The sequence below is a fragment of the Micromys minutus genome (assembly GCF_963924665.1).
Source record: "Micromys minutus genome assembly, chromosome: X".
In the NCBI taxonomy this organism is placed as follows: Eukaryota; Metazoa; Chordata; class Mammalia; order Rodentia; family Muridae; genus Micromys; species Micromys minutus.
Window position 1 is genome coordinate 115,285,884 of NC_137970.1, and position 20,010 is coordinate 115,305,893.

At 40.2% G+C, this 20,010-nt stretch overlaps 1 protein-coding gene across 1 annotated transcript in view; it reads right to left on the bottom strand.

The window, feature by feature from the left end:
- Positions 1-13,500, bottom strand: part of ATP11C (ATPase phospholipid transporting 11C (ATP11C blood group)) — a 186,763-nt gene extending 173,263 nt beyond the window's left edge. Inside the window, exon 1 of the mRNA XM_080909665.1 lies at positions 13,401-13,500. Within this exon, the coding sequence (XP_080765791.1) occupies positions 13,401-13,427 (27 nt within the window). The 5' untranslated portion in view covers positions 13,428-13,500. The remainder of the gene's footprint in view (positions 1-13,400) is intronic.
- Between the last annotated feature and the right edge of the window lie 6,510 nt (positions 13,501-20,010).

Below are 20,010 nucleotides of genomic sequence, written 5' to 3' on the forward strand. Positions count from 1 at the left end.
TTTAAATATTCATTATTATACATTTTTATCTATTCTATAAGTACCAAATATTACAGTTTTAAAAAGATAATATCTGGGACTGATATTATCAAGAAATGGCTCCGTAGTTAAGAGCACTGGCTGCTCTTCCAGAGGATTCTGGTTGATTCCCAGCACCCACATGGCAGCTCTCAAAAACTTCTAACTCCAGCCCAGAGGATCCAACATCCTCTTCTGAAACCTGTGGGCACTGCACAAATGTAATACACAGGAATATGTACAGGCAAAATACTCATACACATAAATTAAAAATAAAGGTTAAAAGACTTAAAGATTCTATCTTTAAAATGGAAGTGATTTTCTCTAGGTTTATACTGATAGTTTGTGTACCACTAAAAAATATGCCTTGTCCCTTACCTGAAAAAACTTGCATAAAACTAGGTACATATTAGAAATTAAATAGACACTTGCTAATGCAATGAAAATTTTATAATTAGCTCAAATTATTAATTCCAAACATGGATTCTAAAAATCAATTATATCTTTTGATTTGATTACATTTGATTTTATTTTGATTACACTGCCTCATTAATATCTCCGAGAAGAAATCTAAATTTATACAAGAATATTTAATTACACTCCTTTACAGCTATTCTAGTTATTTTTCATCAAGGTCGATCATATAACCTAGCTTCACAAATAACAATGACTTTATAAAAAAACAATCATTTACTTTTATTTTACGTGTATTGTTCTCTTGCCAACATGAATATCTGTATGAGGGTGTCAGATTCCACTGGAACTAGACTTACAGTCAATTGTGATCTATATGGACTCTGGGAACTGAACCCAGGTACTCTGGAAGAGTAGCCAATACTTTTCACTGCTGAGCTATCTCTCCAGCCCTAACAACTTTTTAAATAGAATGTATTTACAGAATCTATTTTGTGAAGTGGGACTCTTGCTTACATTGGCCATCATTTTGTATGAATTATACCACAAAAACCATGGAATCCAATTCTCCAATGAATTATTGGTGTTCAAGTACATACATATATCAACCATCCATTTACTTTCTACTGTTTACTTATACCTATTGTTAACCTACTTAACCTAGTAGATGCCACTCAGCTAGTCAATCCAAGAACTGCCTCTCTCTAACCACCATTTTGCAGCTGCCTATCCATGAACAGAGAAATGAGTATCTCTTTGGAAATAATTGCAGTAGTCTTGCTGTATAGAAAACCTGCCCATAATGTTCTAGCACTAAAACAGCCTCTTATCACTAGTATTGTTTGCCAAGCAAGTAATAAACTAGGACTGAATGTAATACTGCAGCAAAGAAGTAACAAAGGCATGTCCAATCATTCAGGCCAATGTAAAACTGGAAAAATATAACCATTAAAAGCCCATGAACAGTATTTTCTAAAATTTGTCAATTTTCTCATTCAAATTCAAACTCATTACTACTGGCGGAAAACAGAAACTGAAATTTGGCGCAGAGTACAGTCAAAGAGAAATCAAGATTTGAGTATTTCAAGCAAGATCAGGTGAAAAAAAATCTGCTCCTAGGCTGTCAAATTCAAAGACTAGACTCCTAAATTCAAAGCACAGAATTATAAATAAGTTGAGAAAGGATTTAAGATATAAATCATGGAGGAGCTCTTATCAATCTCAGATGAATAAACTGAGGACACGGGTGAAACAGCTGAGCCTGAAACACCCCCATCTCTGCAACTCACATTTCTCACCTCCCACCCATTGTATCAAGAACGTGCTAATAAAAAGCATAAAGGAAGAGAAATGAGGAGCTAAGAGGTTGCATTAGTCAGTGCTACACTTAGCAGTTATGCTAGTAAACTTTATGTTTTACGTTGTTAACTGCTATTAAAAATAAACATCACTTAAGCTCTTTGTGTTGGTACTTGGGAGGTAGAAGCAACAAGATCAGGAGTTCAAGGCCAACCTGAGCTACATAAGATGGCTCTTCAAAACATAAAACAAATGTAGGACAAATGTAGTTCACACCTATAATGCTAGCATTCTAGGAATAGAGGAAAAGAGATCACCACAATTCTGAGGTCAATTTTCTACATACTGACCTCCAAGTCAGCTAGAAACACAGTGGCATATGTTGTCTCAAAAAAAAAAAAAAAAGATCCAAGTTATTTGAAAAAGACTGTGAGAAGAAACAATTTGGCAGTTGCTAAAAATTAGAACACAGAATTATAGTATGACCAGGAAATTCCATTCCTATATATTCATCAGAATTGAAAATGTCAACACAAATACAAATAAATACAAAGAATTATGTAGAAACAAGTTAAATGCCCATTAGCTGAGGAACAGACACATAAAATGTGGTATATCCATAAGATGGAATAGTATTCAGCCCTAAAAGAATAAAGTACCAGTATATGATACATGATGGAACAGAACATCAAAAATATACTGAAGAAAAAAGTTACAACAGAGCACACATTGGGGTCTCACTATAGAGGCCAGACTTGCTCAAACATGCTAACCTCCTGCCTCAGCCTACTAGGATTACAAGTACTGACACAAAAGTCAGTTATATCATTTCAATTATGTGAAATGTCTGGATTTGGCAAATCTGGTAGAAAAAAAGTAGATTTGGGAGTAGCAGAGGTGGGTGTGGAATGAGAATTAAGAGTAACAGCTAATAGCCAGAGTTCAGTTTTGAAATGGTGGAAATGTACTGGAATTAAATGGCTGTACAATAATTTGACTATACTTAAAACCACTTAAATGTATACTACAAATGTTGAATTTTGATTTAAGTTATATCTCTATCTCAACTTTTACAAGGCAATGAGAAATGCAAGGAACAATGAGGACAATTCCAGCAAATCCAGGAAGCAGTGTAAAGTCACTGAAGGCCTTGAGGTATTTATTTGTAAAATACCCATCTGGTGTTTACAGAGGATAACTAAAGAGTACAGAAATGGGTAAGATCATCTATTGCAGTGGTCCAGATAAATGAGAGCACTAACTTGGACTTGGATGGTATCAGTCATGAAAAAGAAATGGACAGCTATTAAACGTACCTTCAGATATAGAAACTATTGGGTTTGCTGAGTAACTGAAGAGGATGAAAAGGAAGGGAGAGGCTAAGAGGAAGCTCAGCCAGGAAAGTGCTTGCCATCTACTCAGTAGAACTTCACTTTGACTACCAGCACTCAAGAGAAAAGCCAGGTATAGCAACACATTCTTGTAATCTCAGTGCTAAGGAAGTAGGGACAGGTAGATCCCTGGAGCCAGCCTCCCAGCCTACCAGCGGGATGTGCTTGATGAGCCCTGGGTCCCAGTGAGAAAGACCCTGGCTCTAAAAAACATGGATGGCTCCTAAAGAATAACACCCAATATTGATCTCTGGTCTTCATATACACCTGCACACATGTGTAGTGAGTATACCACACATACACATACACACACACACACACACACACAGAGAGAGAGAGAGAGAGAGAGAGAAGGAAAAAAAGGGGAGTATAAAAGATGGCTATTCCATTTATTGCTAGTACTACTAGACAGGAAATAGTACTATTAAATCATAAAAAACTGGAAGGGCAACAAATATAAAAAATGTATTAAGTTGGACTAGAATGCCTGTTTTGAGAAAGAGGCACCAGTAGTAGCGATACTACACTGGTCATTAAAAAATAAATCATTCTTGCTCTACTCTTAGAATACTATATCCTTAAATACCTATTCATAGCCTGTTATCTAATGGACCTGAAATAGAAATGCTAAAGAATGTGCTCTTAAGCAAAGGTCAGCCTCCAATCTTCCAGTAGGGAGGGGTGCTCTGAGAATATGGACTTTTTGTTTGTTTGTTTGGAAACAGCATTCCTCTGTATAGCCCTGGCTATCCTAGAACTTGGTTTGTAGACAAGGCTGGCTTCCAACTTAGAGATCTGCCTGCCTCCTAAATGCTGGAATTAAAGGCTTGTATCATCACACTTGGCTGGATTACAGGCTCTTGAACTACTGAATCTGAGTTTTTGTGGGTTCTGAACTCAGGCACTAATCAAGTGTTTCTGTCCACTGAGCCATCTCCCCAGCCTGTTTTAACATGAAAGGAAAATGAGCTGAAGAAAATGAAATTGTGTACTATACTACAGACAACTTAATCCACCTTGCCACAAAGCAGATTAATTGTGAAGCTTAAAGGACATCCCCACTGCTCACGCAACAGGAATACCTTATATAATCTTTCCTACCCAGCTGTTATTTATTTCTGGCAGTTCCCTACTGGCTTCTGCTCCCTGGTAATCTACAAGATTGCTGCAAAATTGTTACTTTTTCTTTACAACAGTAAAATAGCATGAAACTTGAGGCTAACCAGAAATATATTTCTGGGGATTTCTCAGATTGTTCAACTCAAAACTCATCCTGAAATAAAATAACATTTATAAATATTGCCTTAAATTTATTAGTCCAAGAATTCTCTCTCTCTCTCTCTCTCTCTCTCTCTCTCTCTCTCTCTCTCTCATATATATATATATATATATATATATATATACATATACATATACATATATATGTTTATTTATATATGGGGGCTATTGCAATAAAAATACTCATTAGTGTGCTTGTTATGTGGAATTATATTGTCTAAAAGGATCTTTATATTCACTGCCTATAAACTAAGATATGTATAGAATGAGATGTGAGAAAGGTGCAAATGAATGTTGGAAACATGGACATTTATACGGAACACGGAGATGTGAGCAGTTATAGAAGTCCAAAATAGAATCCACGAACTTGGTGATACTCCAGAGAGGAAAGCAGCAAGTGTTGATGCTAACCTGGCAGAAACATCAATACTTCCTGGCTCCCCCACTGGGTGCATCAATTTACTACCTGCGGGGCGGCAGGGTTGCTCTTCTGCAAGTGACAAACAAGGAATGCTGTCAACAATATGAAAAGAAATGATCCATTATTGGGAATCATGGTTGTAGAAGCATTGAAAAGGTATCATTTCTATTAGTACCAGATACAGACTCAATCAACTCCAATGTTGATTAGCTTACTGACCTTGGGAAAGTAATTTTCTTTCAATGTCAATATTACACAGCACCCTTCAATCAAGATTGAGATTTATTTCACAACACAACTGCAAATTCTTTATAATCTGCATTTCCTCTGCTCCCTGCTCCTAGTTTTGGATATTTGACACAGGATATCCCTATGGCCTAGGCTATCCGAGAACTCAGTATATAGCTGAAGTTGGGTTTGTCATCCTCCACTGGGTTTGTAGGCACTCACCACCATACCTGACCTGTTCTACCTTTTTGCTACCTTATAGTCTTAGTACTAAATTCTAAGGATTATCCTGAATCCAAATAAATTACAGTTACCAGTAAGTAAAATGACATAAAGCAGATGGGCATAGTAGCACATACATCACTAAAGCAGGAGGATTCAGTGTTCAAGGTGAGCTTGGGCAAATAATGAGTATAGGTCCATCTGAGCTATAAAGACACCCTATCATCTCAAAAACAAACAAAAGTAATATGAAGCTCTGCGAGCGTTAACACTGCATCTTTAGTCTTCAAAGTAGATTTGATGTGCTAGCTTAAGTAGAAAATGTGTTAACAAAAAGCATACAAATGTGCTCAGATTTTTAAAAGTTGAAGATAGTATATTAATTACAGTTTTATAAAATACCAAGAAAAGGCAATGGTTTAAAGGTTTTCTTCCTGATGAATAGAAAAAATAGTTTCAATAAAGGGCAAATTTTTTTCTGGCCACCTAGTGGGGCACATAATTCTTTTTTTTTTTCTTTTTTCTCATTCAAAATAGTGTAGCATCGTGGTGGTTTGAATCTGCTTGGCCCATAGGCACTATTAGGACATGTGCCCTTGTTGGAATAGGTGTGGCCTTTTATGAGGAAGTGTGCCACTGTGCACAGCTCCACCCAGTGTAGATGAGTCCCTCCTCCTTGTTTCATTCAAGAGACAGTCTCCTCCTGGCCATCTTCAGATCAAAATGTAGAACTCTCACTCAGCTCCTTCTCCAGCACCATGTGTACCTGGATACTACCATGCTTCCAGCCATGATGATAATGGACTGAACCTCTGAAACTGTAAGCCAGCCCCAGTTAAATGTTTTACTTTATAAGATTTGCCATGATCATGGCATCACTCCACAGCAATGAGAAGGATATTATTTCCTCTGCTATTTGCTTTTTTTAAAGCTTAGTCCAAAACACAGGCCTTTTAGTGGCTACTTTTCCAACTGATAATTAGACTCAGCTTATGTTATTAATTCAGTTCAAAACAATTCACAAGTACTTACTGAACATCTACCGTTTACCTGTGCTAGTGTAAAATCATTGTCAAGAACACTGTTTTAGTTTTTTCAAGACTATATTGGTGAAGAAGACTAGACTAGGGAGATACTGTCACATTAATATTTCAAGATAATGTGGAATACAGGTGCTAAGAAACAAAGGATAACTGCTTGAAACAGGTAGACGTCTTCAACCCTCCCATATTCTACTGTAAGTATAAGGCACGATACGATATCAATGATAGTCTGTACATTAAAAATACAAATCAACTTCCTAAAGCAGATATTATTAGTCTAAAACCATCCCAAAACTGCATCTTTTATAATGAAGAAGACAGCCAAACTGGCAATCTATCCATCCACTGCAGTAATTGAGGGGCTGTCTGCCAATGTGGACAGGGCATCTTGTTCCATATCTGCAGTGCTGAACACTCATTCATCATTAATCTGCAGTAGTATTAACATATGCTGCAGCTGTACTAATATATTTGCTTTATGATCACTGCTGATCTTCACTTACATCAGGAGAGAAAATAAATCTTAGGTGAGCAGAAATAAACTTGTGAAGCACATCCAATTATCTTGGAAAAGTCAGAACCTTCTTTCATCCAACCAGAGAATTCATCCCATCTCAGGGATTTCAGACATCAGAAGTTATCTGTTTTAAAGCATTACACATGTACAGAAAACTCAAACATCAGGGAAAAATGTGTTTATTTTGCATCTTCTATGTCTGTGAAAGCACTGATCAACCATAGTTGATAAGCAACCAGCCTTGACATTTTCCACTCAACAAACCATTATTTAAATTGGCAAATCTAGCTAATTCTCTAAAGACAAAAGGTTTCTTCCAGGGACCACTGGCCAAACTGCCCCCAGAGAGGTGGTCCAATACTCCTTCTGGCTTCCACGGGCACCAGGCACACACATGGTACACAGACAGACGCAGGCAAGACACCCATAATAATAACAATAAAATTTAGAAAATATTGGATAACAGTTAGTCTGACATATACTTTTAATGCCAGCACTCATAAATCAGGCAGATCTGTATGATTTAAAAGCTAGCCTGGTCTACATAGTGATTTCCAGGCCACCCTGGGCTACATAGTTAGACACTCTCTCAAAATAGAAAGAAAGAGGACTAGAGAGATGGCTCAGCGTTTAAGAGCACTAGCTGTTCTTCCAGAGGTCCTGAGTTCAATTCCCAGCAAGCACATGTGGGTCACAAACACCTGTAATGGGATTTGATGCCCTCTTCTGGTAGCTACAGTATACTCCTGTACATAAAATAAATTATTCTCTAAAAAAAATATAGAGAAGAACAGAACAGGACCAGACAGAATTGGGCCAGACTGGACTGGACTGGACCAGATCAGAGCAGAGGCCTAAAGAGATGGGAATACTACCTGATCTGGAAATGGGCCTAACAGGTATTTTTTCTGCATTTGGATGGAAGCTCTGCAATAGATGATTTACACATAAGATTTTTTTTTGTCATCATAAAAACTAAAATAAATTTTTATCCGCCTCTCCCCAAAGATTCTGACTGCTTTTCCAGAAGATTCAGGCTCAGTATCTATAGAAAGGCAAAAACTTTCATACACTGAAAAATAAATATATTTAAAAGTGGAGGATGAAAAACTTAGCAATAACACAAACAAAATCAACAAATAAGAAATGTTTACTGAAGGCATTTAGGAAACACTCTCAGTTTTGGACCATTTAAATAAATAAAGAAATACTTCTGGAGAAAAAGGTTTTTGTCTGTATAGAGAGTTATTTCAAGTCAGACATGGTGGTACATGCCTGTAATCTCAGCACTTGGAAGGCCCAGGAAGGAAGATTTCAGAAGTTTCAGACTAGCCTAGAAGTACAGAGCTAATAGGCTAACCAGGATTACCTGACAAGACTCTTTCAAAGAGAGGAGGGTGAAGGGTAGAAAAGAGACTTACCGGTTTATCTTTTCACCCCAAGTTGCAGTAGACCACTCCTAAATATGTTTCTCACTTTGCAAAAGTTTCAGCCTAGCAACTATTTTCAAAAGAACAATTTCCCAAGCATAACAAAGGTATCAAATTGCAATGAAATTTTTATCTGACATTAAAGCCACTGGAAAATAATAAATCACATAAGCTATTTTTGATATTCAGACAAATAATAAGTATATAGCATTAATAATAATTATATAACATTAACTTATTCATGAGGATTAAATCTTCTGGGATACCACAAAGTATACAAGTTCAGTAATAATGCCCTCTATAGCTATAGTTATAAATTAAATAAAGCATCTCAGGATAGGCATTTGTCTGCATTGCTCACAATAGGATCTATCACAGTGTCCATCAATAGTAGGTGTTTAGTATTTGTTGAGTGAAACAATACTTCCAATACCATAAAAATAGCTAAACTACCTACAAAAGAGTACATTATAGTCAGTATAGTTTCAGCATTTGATGCATATACTGTAATTCTTAGAGAACAGCTAATTGGTATATCCTCCACCCCCATGAACTAGAACTCCCCATTCTTCAATCACTCCAAACAACAATGGAATTTTACTATAAATCACTGCTCATAAGTAAAAATTATCTATGTGAAACATTTAAAAGCTGTATTTTCAACAGTTATTCATTAAACATCTAGTAAGTGTCAAGTGGACTGTTAAAAGCTACCTTCCCCCATTTCTTTCAGTCTAAAACAGCCTTTTCTCTATTGGGGATTCTTCTCCAAGTATCTGAGAAAATTTATCACACAGAACATATGCCCTAGGGATTAGGAATTAATTCTTCCCAATTGGAGAAATGCTAGCTTAGAAAGCCATACAGATTCATTGGTAATTACAATGAATATAATATGGTAAAAAGGTTGCTTTTAGGTCAGTTCAACTGTCAGACCCACAAGTGTCAGAACTATCTGGTAGATGCCAATATGCACAGATCTGTGTTAAGTATTGCAATGCATACATACAGACATATTTCAAAACCCAGTAACATAAAACCAGTATGTCTGACACTCAGTAATGTCAGGCAACTTTATTAGGGAAATGAAACTAAAAAACCCACTGTAATCACCCTTATAATTTCGCAAGAAGTTGAAAACCTTCTTGCTCCTGGAACAAAAAAAAAAAAAAAAGCAGTTACCTGAATTACTTTCTTGTCTCTGTACATACTGTTTTATACCCTTACTCTAGACTCAAAGTAATAAATTAGCTACATATTTCATTAATTTTTATTTTGCATTTTTAGCCTTATTTAAAATTTTCATTCTTCTTGGTGCAGTCTAACCCAGTCTAACCCAGGTAAGACATTTTCTTTATAGAAACAATGCAGTTTGAATTTTCCACAATACTGTCAAGCTTTATTATCGATGATCTTTACTGTCAAATATCCCTCCAACAAATTCAATCGACAGCACATACTCAACAAAATCACCTAATCTATTTTATTAGGAAATTTTATTTGAATCTTTAGCAAGAAATAATTTAATAAACTAAAGTTTATGACAGACTGTCAATAAGCCTTTAAGCCTATGGATAACAAAACGTAATACAGGACTATAAAATCCCTAAAATCACTACAAATTTTATTAAAAGACAGGATGAAATCCAAGTCCATGACCCAGAAATTTAAATTTCAACTAGTCCAGACTTCAAATTAAATTTTCCTGTGAAGCAAATTAATTGAACAGGCAAAACTATTATTACGTGTTGGTTGTTTTTATATGGATATGTTGACTAGGAACAAGTAATGCTCTTAAGACAACCCACAGACCTAACTCCCAAAATGCTGTACTACCAACTCCCCTAATCGTCTACCCCAAACTGTCAAAACCTAGGCATAGTGGCACTCGTCTGTAATCCCAGCACTAGCTGAGGCAGTGGAATGGAAAGGGTTCAAAGCCAGACTAGACAATCTACAAAAAAAAAAAAAAAAAAAAAAAAAAAAAAGTAGCTAGGTTTTGTGGCCCATGCCTTTGATCCCAGGACTCCAGAGGCAGAACCTGATGGTTTTCAGAATTCAAGGCCAACTTGGTCTACAGAGTGAGTTCCCAGATAGCAGGAACTATATAGGAGATCCTGTCTCAATAACCAAAAACAGGGGGCTGAAGAGATGGCTCAGCAGTTAAGCTCTTCCAGAGGTCCTGAGTTCAATTCCCAGCAACCACACGGTGGCTCACAACCATCCCTAATGAGATCTGATGCCCTTTTCTGGTGTGTCTGAAGACAGCTACAGTGTACTCCTATATATAAAATAACTCTTTAGATAATTCTTTAAAAACAAACAAACATGCAAAATCTCACAAAAGGCTGTCAAAAGGACAGACGCTGGCAGTTGTAAAAAACACCTACAACCCAGCACTTGGAAGGTGTAAGCAAGTATTGGGAACTCAATGTCACTGAGTTTACACTGTCTTAATTTTTTTTAAGTTGTAATTCACCAGAAAAAACGATTATTAGTGGCAAAGATGTAATGCCATGGCAGTGTCTTTAATTAATCACTATTTCTTTTAGCTCCAAATGAGAGGAGCTCAGAAAAAGAAATGACATTTTAAAAATGACTCAACAAACAAGAGCTATTCAGAAGATGATGTGATTCCTACAAGATTCTGACCTCCTATACCAGGCTTAAGATACAAAGAAAGCAACATTTTTAACATGCCATTCTCTACTGTCCAATGACCAGCAACTGTAACCAACACTATTATAATTTATATAATATTTAAAGTCAATTTCAGATGCACATGACTGCCAAAACAGCATCACTGATTTCAAAAAAAAATCATAACCTGATCTCTAAAATATTAAAACAATTTTAAGGATAACACGGAACTTGGACTATATCTACTGAGCTGTGTAAGTCTGAAGATTTCAGTTAAATCTTTAATTTACTGATCTAGTGATTTTAATGTGTGTGCTACTAAAACAATGCACTCCTTGTAGATGACAATAGCCAAGTTTATCAATCTAAAGGATTTAAAGTGTTACCACCCCAATCCCCAAATTTCATGTCATTTTTTAGTAGTAAGACTCTGACAGTGTTTGATGGTATATCCAGTGCAATGATTTGCAGTTTAATCCCTTTCTCTAGGCCTAGGGCTCAGACAGAACTCCTAAGAACCTTCCAGCTTATGACACTGGAACAAATTCCTAGGACTTATCACAGTCAGGGTTGTGCAGTAAAATGTGAACAGCTGGACATCACAGTTGAAACAATGAGGTCAAAGCTCCCTTTAGTATAAGCAAAAGTGAGTCTCTGCAGAAATCTTGGGAGAGATGCAAAGTACCAGCAGGCTGGCACCTCAACAACCACTGCAAATTGTACTGCATGCCCTAGCTTTGTGGGCCAGCATTGCTTAATTTTACAGATACAATGCAGATTACTCTGCAAAAGAAAACCAAATGGGAAGTGCTTTTGGATCAACACTGGTTTTTGTTCCAAATGTCCAAAGTCTTAAAAAATGGGGATGTCAGCATCTATGACCTGGAGACCAGTTAGTCTCTAATGTGTGAGTGTCATGTGGAAAGACTACCTTTTTGCTAAGCATTACAATTAGCTTTCGTGTCACCTTTCCTTTTTTTATCACCCCCAAAACAACACTTCAAAATCACGGGAATCTATGTGAAACAGAACTAGGAGGTACAACGCTCTTTTACAGTCTTAGGCTGTAAATGTGATAACAAATTTTAGTCACTTGCTTCAGCAAAGCATCCAACACAATCATTTACCATGGCTCTCGAGATCCTTGATGTGCACAGCCTTTGCTGCTCAGTGCCACAGGTAATAATCACCTCCACTTTCCTTTGCATGTTTCTGAGTGAAATAAACATTTAGCAAAAATCTTAACAGTACTGCTATGCTGATATCCTAAAAGGGGATGCATTAAGTGTGATCAAGCTGGGGACATTTGTGAAAGTTTCAAATATTGGAGGGGGGATGACAGCAAATTGATCTGAACTACAAAAAACATGTCAGCAAAGACTTAATTAGAAGTGACTCCACAAAGTTACCAAATTGTCAAGTTCATATAGTATTATGGAAGGGGAATCACTCTGCATTCTTTCCCCTTAACTACAGGGGGTTAAAAAAATCCAAATTTTAGGATGAAGGCTTTCTTTAACATCCCTGGCAGAAAGAAAATCCTAGTCCCTTACACCTCTGCTGGAAACTCGGGAAGTTGCTACAAACAGCATGTAAGTAAACTGCTCCACTTTGTTCAGTTCTTAAAGTACCCTCTGAGTAAACAGGCTAATCCAAAAAGTCAATAGCATCCAGAAATCTGCTCCCCATCCCAACTCAGTGCCAAAATCCCCACAGAAATACAATTCCCTTGGTGGGGGGGGGGGCTTGGAAAAGGCGAAAGGTGGCCCCAGAAGTTCAGCTGCCAGGTCTGGATTCAAGGGTGCTCTGCACAGCTTCAGCTCCAAGCTCTGCAAGGCTGGCGCAGCCTCCCGCGGTCGCTGCTGGCCCCAGCCCACCATGCCCACAGCCCTCGATTTTTCTCTCTTGCCCTCAAGGTGAGCTCAGAGGCTGAGTGCTCAAAGTTTGCCCGGCCTCTCGTCAGTGGCCGCCCACGGGGCCGAGCCCGGGCGAGGCTGAACCCTGGTTTAGCCTCCAGGTCTCTCAACCCCCTAGTTCTACTTTTGGACCACAGTGACAGGTCTAGGTTTACCTCCACGTGTTCGTGGCAGAGGAAACAAAAGAAAGCTTCCTTCCCGATCATCCAACGCCATCTTCCACTAATTGGGAAACTAAGTGCCCCCCCCCCGCGCCCCGGGAGACCCCCGCGCCCCGGGAGACCCCCGCCCCGAGTTCCGCGCGCCTGCCACTCCGAGGCGATCCCCAGTCTAGAGGCAGAGTTCCTCAGAGCCCCGGGGAAGCTTCGGCTGAAATGTCCTGGAGCAGGGGTGGGACAGCCTAGAGCCCCACCTGCCTCCCCACCCAGGCCACCCGGAGCGCCCGCTTTCCGTTAAAAGGCAGAGGCCGGGAAGGGGAACTGGCGCGTCCCACTGGTCCCCTCGCACAGTGACTGCGAAGGAGCGGCGGGGGCCAGGGAGCCGGCCACCGGGGTACGCGTGGCGCCACGGCAAGTGTACTCACCAAACGGTTGAGGGTCCGGCGGAACATCGCGTCCGAGGCTGCGGGCTGCCAGGCTGGGCTCCACTGGGCTGTCTGGGAAGGCGCCGTCCACAAAACACACTGCGGCGTGGGCCCGCGGCGCAAAGCGGACAGCTAGCTCGCCCGCCCCGCCGCCAGCCCGCCGCCTGCCCTCCTCGCCTCTGCGCGCCCCCGCCCCCGGCCGCCCAACCGCCCGCGCGCTCGCCGCCCCGCCCCGCCCTCCCCGCGACCCGCCCCCAGCCCCGGCCCGCCCGCCTCGGGGGCGGCGGCCCCGTCGCTCCCCTTATCTGGCCCCTGCACCGCCCGGCGCTCCCGCCGCAGCCCGCCTTGCAGCGAGCCCGGCGCGCGGGGGAGGGATGGCGGAGCGGCCGCGGCTCTCCCCGCCGGAGGGGAGCGCTCCGGGCTCGCTGTCAGCGCCCGCCTCAGCACCCAGCGCCTCACAGTCGTCCTACCGCTAAGCCCCCGCCCGACGCCCCACTCGCTAGCTTCAGCGGGGCGCGTCCCGCCTGCCACGACTCCCAGGGGTCTGTGAGGAGCCACGGTCTCCCTCACCCCGGCCCTAACTCGTCCGCTGCGCCGCTTCGCTCGCGGTCCTTCCTCGGCCCCGCGCTTTCCGCCCAGCACTTCTGGCTGAGAAGAGCCTTGGCGTGGCCCGCCTCAAGGCTCCCGGGCGCGCCCGCTTCCTGCCCGGGAGTGGCCGCTCTCTGAGGGAAGGCTCCGGACTAGCCGAGGACTGAGGAGACCCTGGCGCGGGCGGGGCGCGGCAGGGCGCGGGCGGCGGGAGTAGTTACAAAAGCCGCCCCCTCCTAGGCTACGGACGGCAGACGCTCCCCTCTCGGGGTCCCACCTAAGCCGTCTTCACCTCGTAGTATGGGTTTGGGTTGGGGCTTTTTGGCTTGGCGTTTTCTGTCGTCTGGCTACCCCACCTAAGCCCTCTTACTTCCACTTTCTCTAGGAGGTTGTAAAGTCGGGCTTTGTGTCGTTGGTGCTGCGCAGCGGGGCGGGATTTCCCTGCCATCCTCTCCTCGATCGCCCGCCCTTTTCCATGCTCCCGGTGCAGCCTGGGAGTTGTAGTCCAACAGTTTTCTTGGGCTGGTACTGTGGGCTGGGAGCTCCCCCACATGCCCGACTCTGGTCTGCTCACCATGTTACTGAGGGAAGCTGCTAAGACTTTTTGGCTAAACCAGGGTTCCCCCTACCAGCTGCGTGTGGAAATCAGAAACACTGGGTAGATTCCTAGCTGTGGGGAAACGTGATGAGGAGGAGAAATTACATAAAGCCCCGAATGCTGAAAAACTTTCCCAGAACTCAACATTTACGCCGCAAGAAATCCTACAGGCCGTCAACTTGCTAACTTAACAACTGCAAAACACAAAAGTTTAAAACTTACAAAAAAAAAAAAAAAAAAAAAAACAAAAAACAAAAAAAAAAAAAAAAAAAAACGAAAGCTTGGTCAAGATTCTCTTGAGCCTGGACAGTTCTCTCCGCCCCTTCCCTCTTTTCCACCACCCTCTGAGGCCAGGCCCTGGGCTGTGAGCTGAGAACTTTCAATTTTTTCTTTAATCATATTTTAAAAGTAGGTAAAGGGAGTTCTGTACAGAGAGACATGTTCTCTCGCCAGCCTAGAAAGACTGAGCTCAGCTAGTCTCTTAACCTAATGTGAACTCCTGAAGGACTTTTATAGTGAGGAGGCCAGGGCACTCCCCATTTACCCCTTGAAGGATAGTTTGATTTCCTCAAACATTTACTGTATAGTGTTTTTTTTTCTAGAAGCTGGAAACAACAATGTATTAAAAGACCTCCCCAGTACGCTGGCCGAAGTGAAGTTACAAGCTACAAACATGTGAAACTTACATGTTAGAATGTAATGATTTTTAATGCCAAAGGAAATGGGAGTGGATAGTGTCTTTACAAAGGATCCAGGAAAACGCTCCTGAAAACCATGAAATTTTCATTGGGTCAAACCTATAAACAGAGTTGCTGGAGATTAACCCAGGCCTAGTAATGTTAGAAGGCTTTGGAGGAGCCCAGCGAACAAGGTCCAGGGTAGAGAAGGAGAGGTAAGTTGGAAAGTACAGTGAAACCTAAGAAAAAGAACACAGCCACTCTGTCAAGGCAGGATCCAGGACACATGTGGGCGGGGCATTACAAATGAAAGCTAAATACCCTAAGCATCCACAGAAACAAGCTATGAAGTTTGACCTTGTTTCTGTGGTCTAGTAGGGGCCCAGCCACAATAAAGTGCAAATGCAAGATATTTAAATTAGTTCCTGAATGGCCCTAACTGCCTAGAGGTAAAGTCCACCTTTTCTACTTTCCCTGCTCTGACTTTCTGTTTCCCCACACTTGTCAAAGAATTTGTAAAAAAAAAATATCTTGCATTTGTATTACTTAGATAGTAGGATACCAACACATATAATATTGAGCTCTCTGCTCCAAGGCTTTTAAGTAGAGTTGTGCTTTTTTTTTTTTTTTTTTTTTTTTCTGACTTTACTTTTATTGACACAGATACAATCCTCATTTCATCTACTGATTATTTGTTGAATAATTTTTATGTCAGGGACACTGTTCTGAATACTGGGATGGGGAAGTGTAGGAGGCTATTACCACTCTGTAATATGCCTGGCAGAAATGAAGATATTCTGAAGAGACACTAATGTCTTTCAGTCTGACTATATATCACATTGTTGAAACAATGGATCCCAATGGAATAGAAATTTACAGGGGAATCCCATACTTAGTAAAGAAAAGGCTCTGCTCCCTGCCAGAGAGGGGAACTTGTCCAGAGAAAAAGATTTTACACATTTCTAACAATTTTTCAGACCATCGTACAATATGAGACTAAAGTCCAGACGATAATGTGGTAGGCCAATATTAGGTGGGACCATACTTTACCTGAGACTGTTTTGATGTACATGTCCTTTGGGGAAAGGTATTAGAGGGAGCTGCCACTGGATGTCTTCGTCCTTTATCAATGTGACCACATTGACTATATATTTTTCTGCTTTATACTTTTAACTTGACTCTTTTAACTGGCTTATTGATGATATGATAGGTGGTCAAATCTGCCTTGAGTCACAGATTGTAACCCCCAAGTTTGATAGCAATCCAGAAAGAAGTCTAGAATCTATTTTTAAAAAGTAAACCTTTCGACAAAATAAATAGTGGGAAACTATTTCAGACAGTTTGGAATGGAAGTTTTTACTAGTAAATAATTTTTTCATACCTAGTTTTATTAAACATATGGAAGAAAATACACTCTGCTTATAGATTTATGCAGATAGACTTCTAAAAAAAATAGACATTCAAAAAAAAAAAACTTTAATTTTACCGAAGCTTTAAAAGTGGTGATTTTAAGAGCCCTCGGGACATAGTAAAAATCATTGCTCACATTTCATTTGTTATTAGAATTCCACTATCTCTTTGTCATTCTAATTTATCGCAGCACACCTATACTCCTGAGTCCTGAGTAATTTGCTTCACCATAAAAATGCAATTCCAAACCAATCAAACTGTGCTTACCAAAACATGAGATTTATGCAAAAGCAATTTTTTTCTATACCTCAAGTTCAACTCAAAATTAGAGTTGCTCTGGTAAACATCCCATAGATTCACTCCTTTGTGATTTTCTTTCAAGGCAGGAAGAAATTATCTTTGTTCTTTCAGTGCCTCTTCACAGTTTCCAAAGAAAGCCTAGGTGTCGTGGCTGGCTATGAAAAGCAGACCGTCAGCCAGCAGTGTCCTTCAGCCAGTCCCACACACAGAGCTATAGAAACTACCTTCCTCCTGCTGACACTGTCCCAGCCCTGGGACATAATGCCAACTATTCCAGAGTGTCAGCTGAGTGCAACAGAAGTAATTCGGGAGTCTAACCTCTTCTAAACTTGACTAGAGATAAAACTTGAAGCCAAGTGATTCAGAGGAGTTGCCCCATTTCTATGCAAAGCACTTGGAGCCCTTCTCTGTCTTCACCCCCATGCCTTTTGCACCTTCTGACCTCCTACTTTGAAAGAATACCAGAAGGAATGCAGAACAGACCCTGTGGTTCAGCAGGCCAGCCCCCTTATGAATGAAATAAAAAAAGGAATACAGTAAATCAGCCAAAAGTAAATGGCAAAGGACAATTAATTACTTCTATTTAGTTCCAAAAAAAAATTAAAGGAGAAAAAAGTGAAACTGTTACTTCTGAATTTAAATTGCCCATTATCAACAAGTTGAAGAATTTCAGCTGCATATGCTGAGCTTTCACATCCATCTCCTAAGCTAATTTTCACATATGCAAAATGTTCTCATTTGCAAGGCTGGCCTTGATGGTTAAGACCAAATTTTTTCATATTATTTGTCCTGTTGATCCTTCCCAAATTACTGTTCACATGACAACCCTCCAAATCTCTGGGAAATAGATAAAACCGCTCCCATAAAGGTGGTTCCTGCTTGTAATCTTAGTCCTAGGGAGGATGAGGCAAGAAGATCACCTCAGGTTCAAGGACAATCTGGGCTACAGAGACCCTGTGTCAAAATAAAACAAAAGCCAGAATCCTCCCAAATATCACCTATAAGATTTTGAATTCTCTGGCCTCTACTCTCTTTTCTAGCCTCAAGTAAGCAACTATCCCTCTGACTTACCAGGCTCTACTTAATGGAGTTTCCCTCTCCCCCAATAACATTCACATAGGCAACCATCTTTGCTGAAATGCTTTTACTTGACTTAGCAATTAATGACATTCTTAGCTTAAATGAAATTTCTTTAGATGCCATTGGGGCTCCCTATTATTGTGGTACAAATACCCTATATTAATTACATCCTAGGATACTGACAGATGAGGTTCATAAACATAGAGAATGGCACAAGTCTAAAGTGGTTGAGGATGATCTAAAGGTTTTGCTTTCAAAACGAAGGAATATATGTATTAGAAAAATGCTCATTAAAAAGACAGGGTCAGGAAGCAAGAAAGCATCTCAACCCAGAGAAACAAGAAAAATTCAAAAGTAAAAATACTTCACTATGTAATATAAATAGACATGTCTGGAGGAACAATGACTATGACTACACACTGAGGAGGAGTAAATGTTTCTCTCTCTCTCTCTCTCTCTCTCTCTCTCTCTCTCTCTCTCTCTCTCTCTGTGTGTGTGTGTGTGTGTGTGTGTGTGTCTGTCTGTCTGTCTGTCTGTCTGTCTATCTGTCTGTCTGTCTGTTTACTTATCTCTATGTCTGTGTATTTTATTGGTGATCAAATCTAGGGCATCATGGCAGATACACAAGTGTTGTCCTGTTACATCCTAATGTTATAAAATTTGAACCTCCAGTTTTTAGGAAGCTACTGTAGAGACTCCATGGAATATACATTCCATCAAATAAGAATAGAAAGCAAAGAGGACATGGAACTCGGAAGACAGGTATGAACATAAAAGAAAAAGAAGAGAATTCTCTGGATGATAAATGAATGGAAATACAAAGCAAGCAGTATGTGTCAAACTAAAGAGACCAAAGAAAAGTAAAAAGATTAACAAAAAATGTTCTACAGGAAAAAATCTGATTATCTGATGTGTTTGGCTATATATATAGGAAATAGAATTAAAAAGAAAGGACTTATAGCCCTATAACAAATGTAGTAAGAAATTAATGATGAATTTCTGGAAGAAAACAGAAGAAACTAAAAAAAAATTTAAAAACCTAATTTTTAAATCCAAAAGAAAACAGAAAATTGTTTTGGAAAATAAATAACTCATAATAAAATTTGACTTGGCTCGAAGTGATAAAATTTACATAACCAAAACCATTCAACTATTCCATCAGGAGGAGGGAGACAGTACAATGTTAAAGTGCCTGCCTATGAGTTACTGATACAGGATGATGGCAGAACAGTTTTCAGAGAACAGTACAGTGTGACGTCTAAATCTCTGTATTCCATACCGAAATGGTACCTAGTACTACCCAATAATCAAGGGATCAAGAAATACGAATAGTTTTGGTTTAGATATAAATTACGTCCCAAAAGATGTATGTGTTGATGATATGGTCCCAAGTCAGTACATCTAGGTATCAAGAGGTGATAGAATCATAAGGTCTTTCCACGGATGAACTCAAATGTTGATGCCATTGTTGGGAGGTAGTGAGTGCTAGCATCTGGTGGGCGGAAGTAAGTCACTAGGGGATGTAAGTCACTGGAGGATAAGAATTTCTTTGAAGTGTATGATGTCCCTGATCTTCCTCTTCCGTACAGCAGGAAGAAAACTGCTGTGTTCCACCACATCCTCCCTCAGCGCCTTTTGGCCATGTCTTCAGGCCCTTAGCAGTAGAGTGTACTGACCGGGGCAGAAACCTCTGAAACTGCGAGTCAACCCCCCCCTTCTTAAAAGTTGTTTTTCTCAAGCCATTTGTTCACAATGGCCTAAAGTTAAGATACAGACACAAGGATTTTATGGGGAACTATGTAACTAAAGCAGCTAGATTACTAGAAGTTACTACTCTAGAAATGCAGATCAGAAGGTGGTAAAGGTGAAACAAGAGTCTGACCTTTTATTTGTAAGCCTTTGAAGTCAGTTCAGCTTTTAAATATCTATTACTTTCAAACATAACAATTTAAAATAT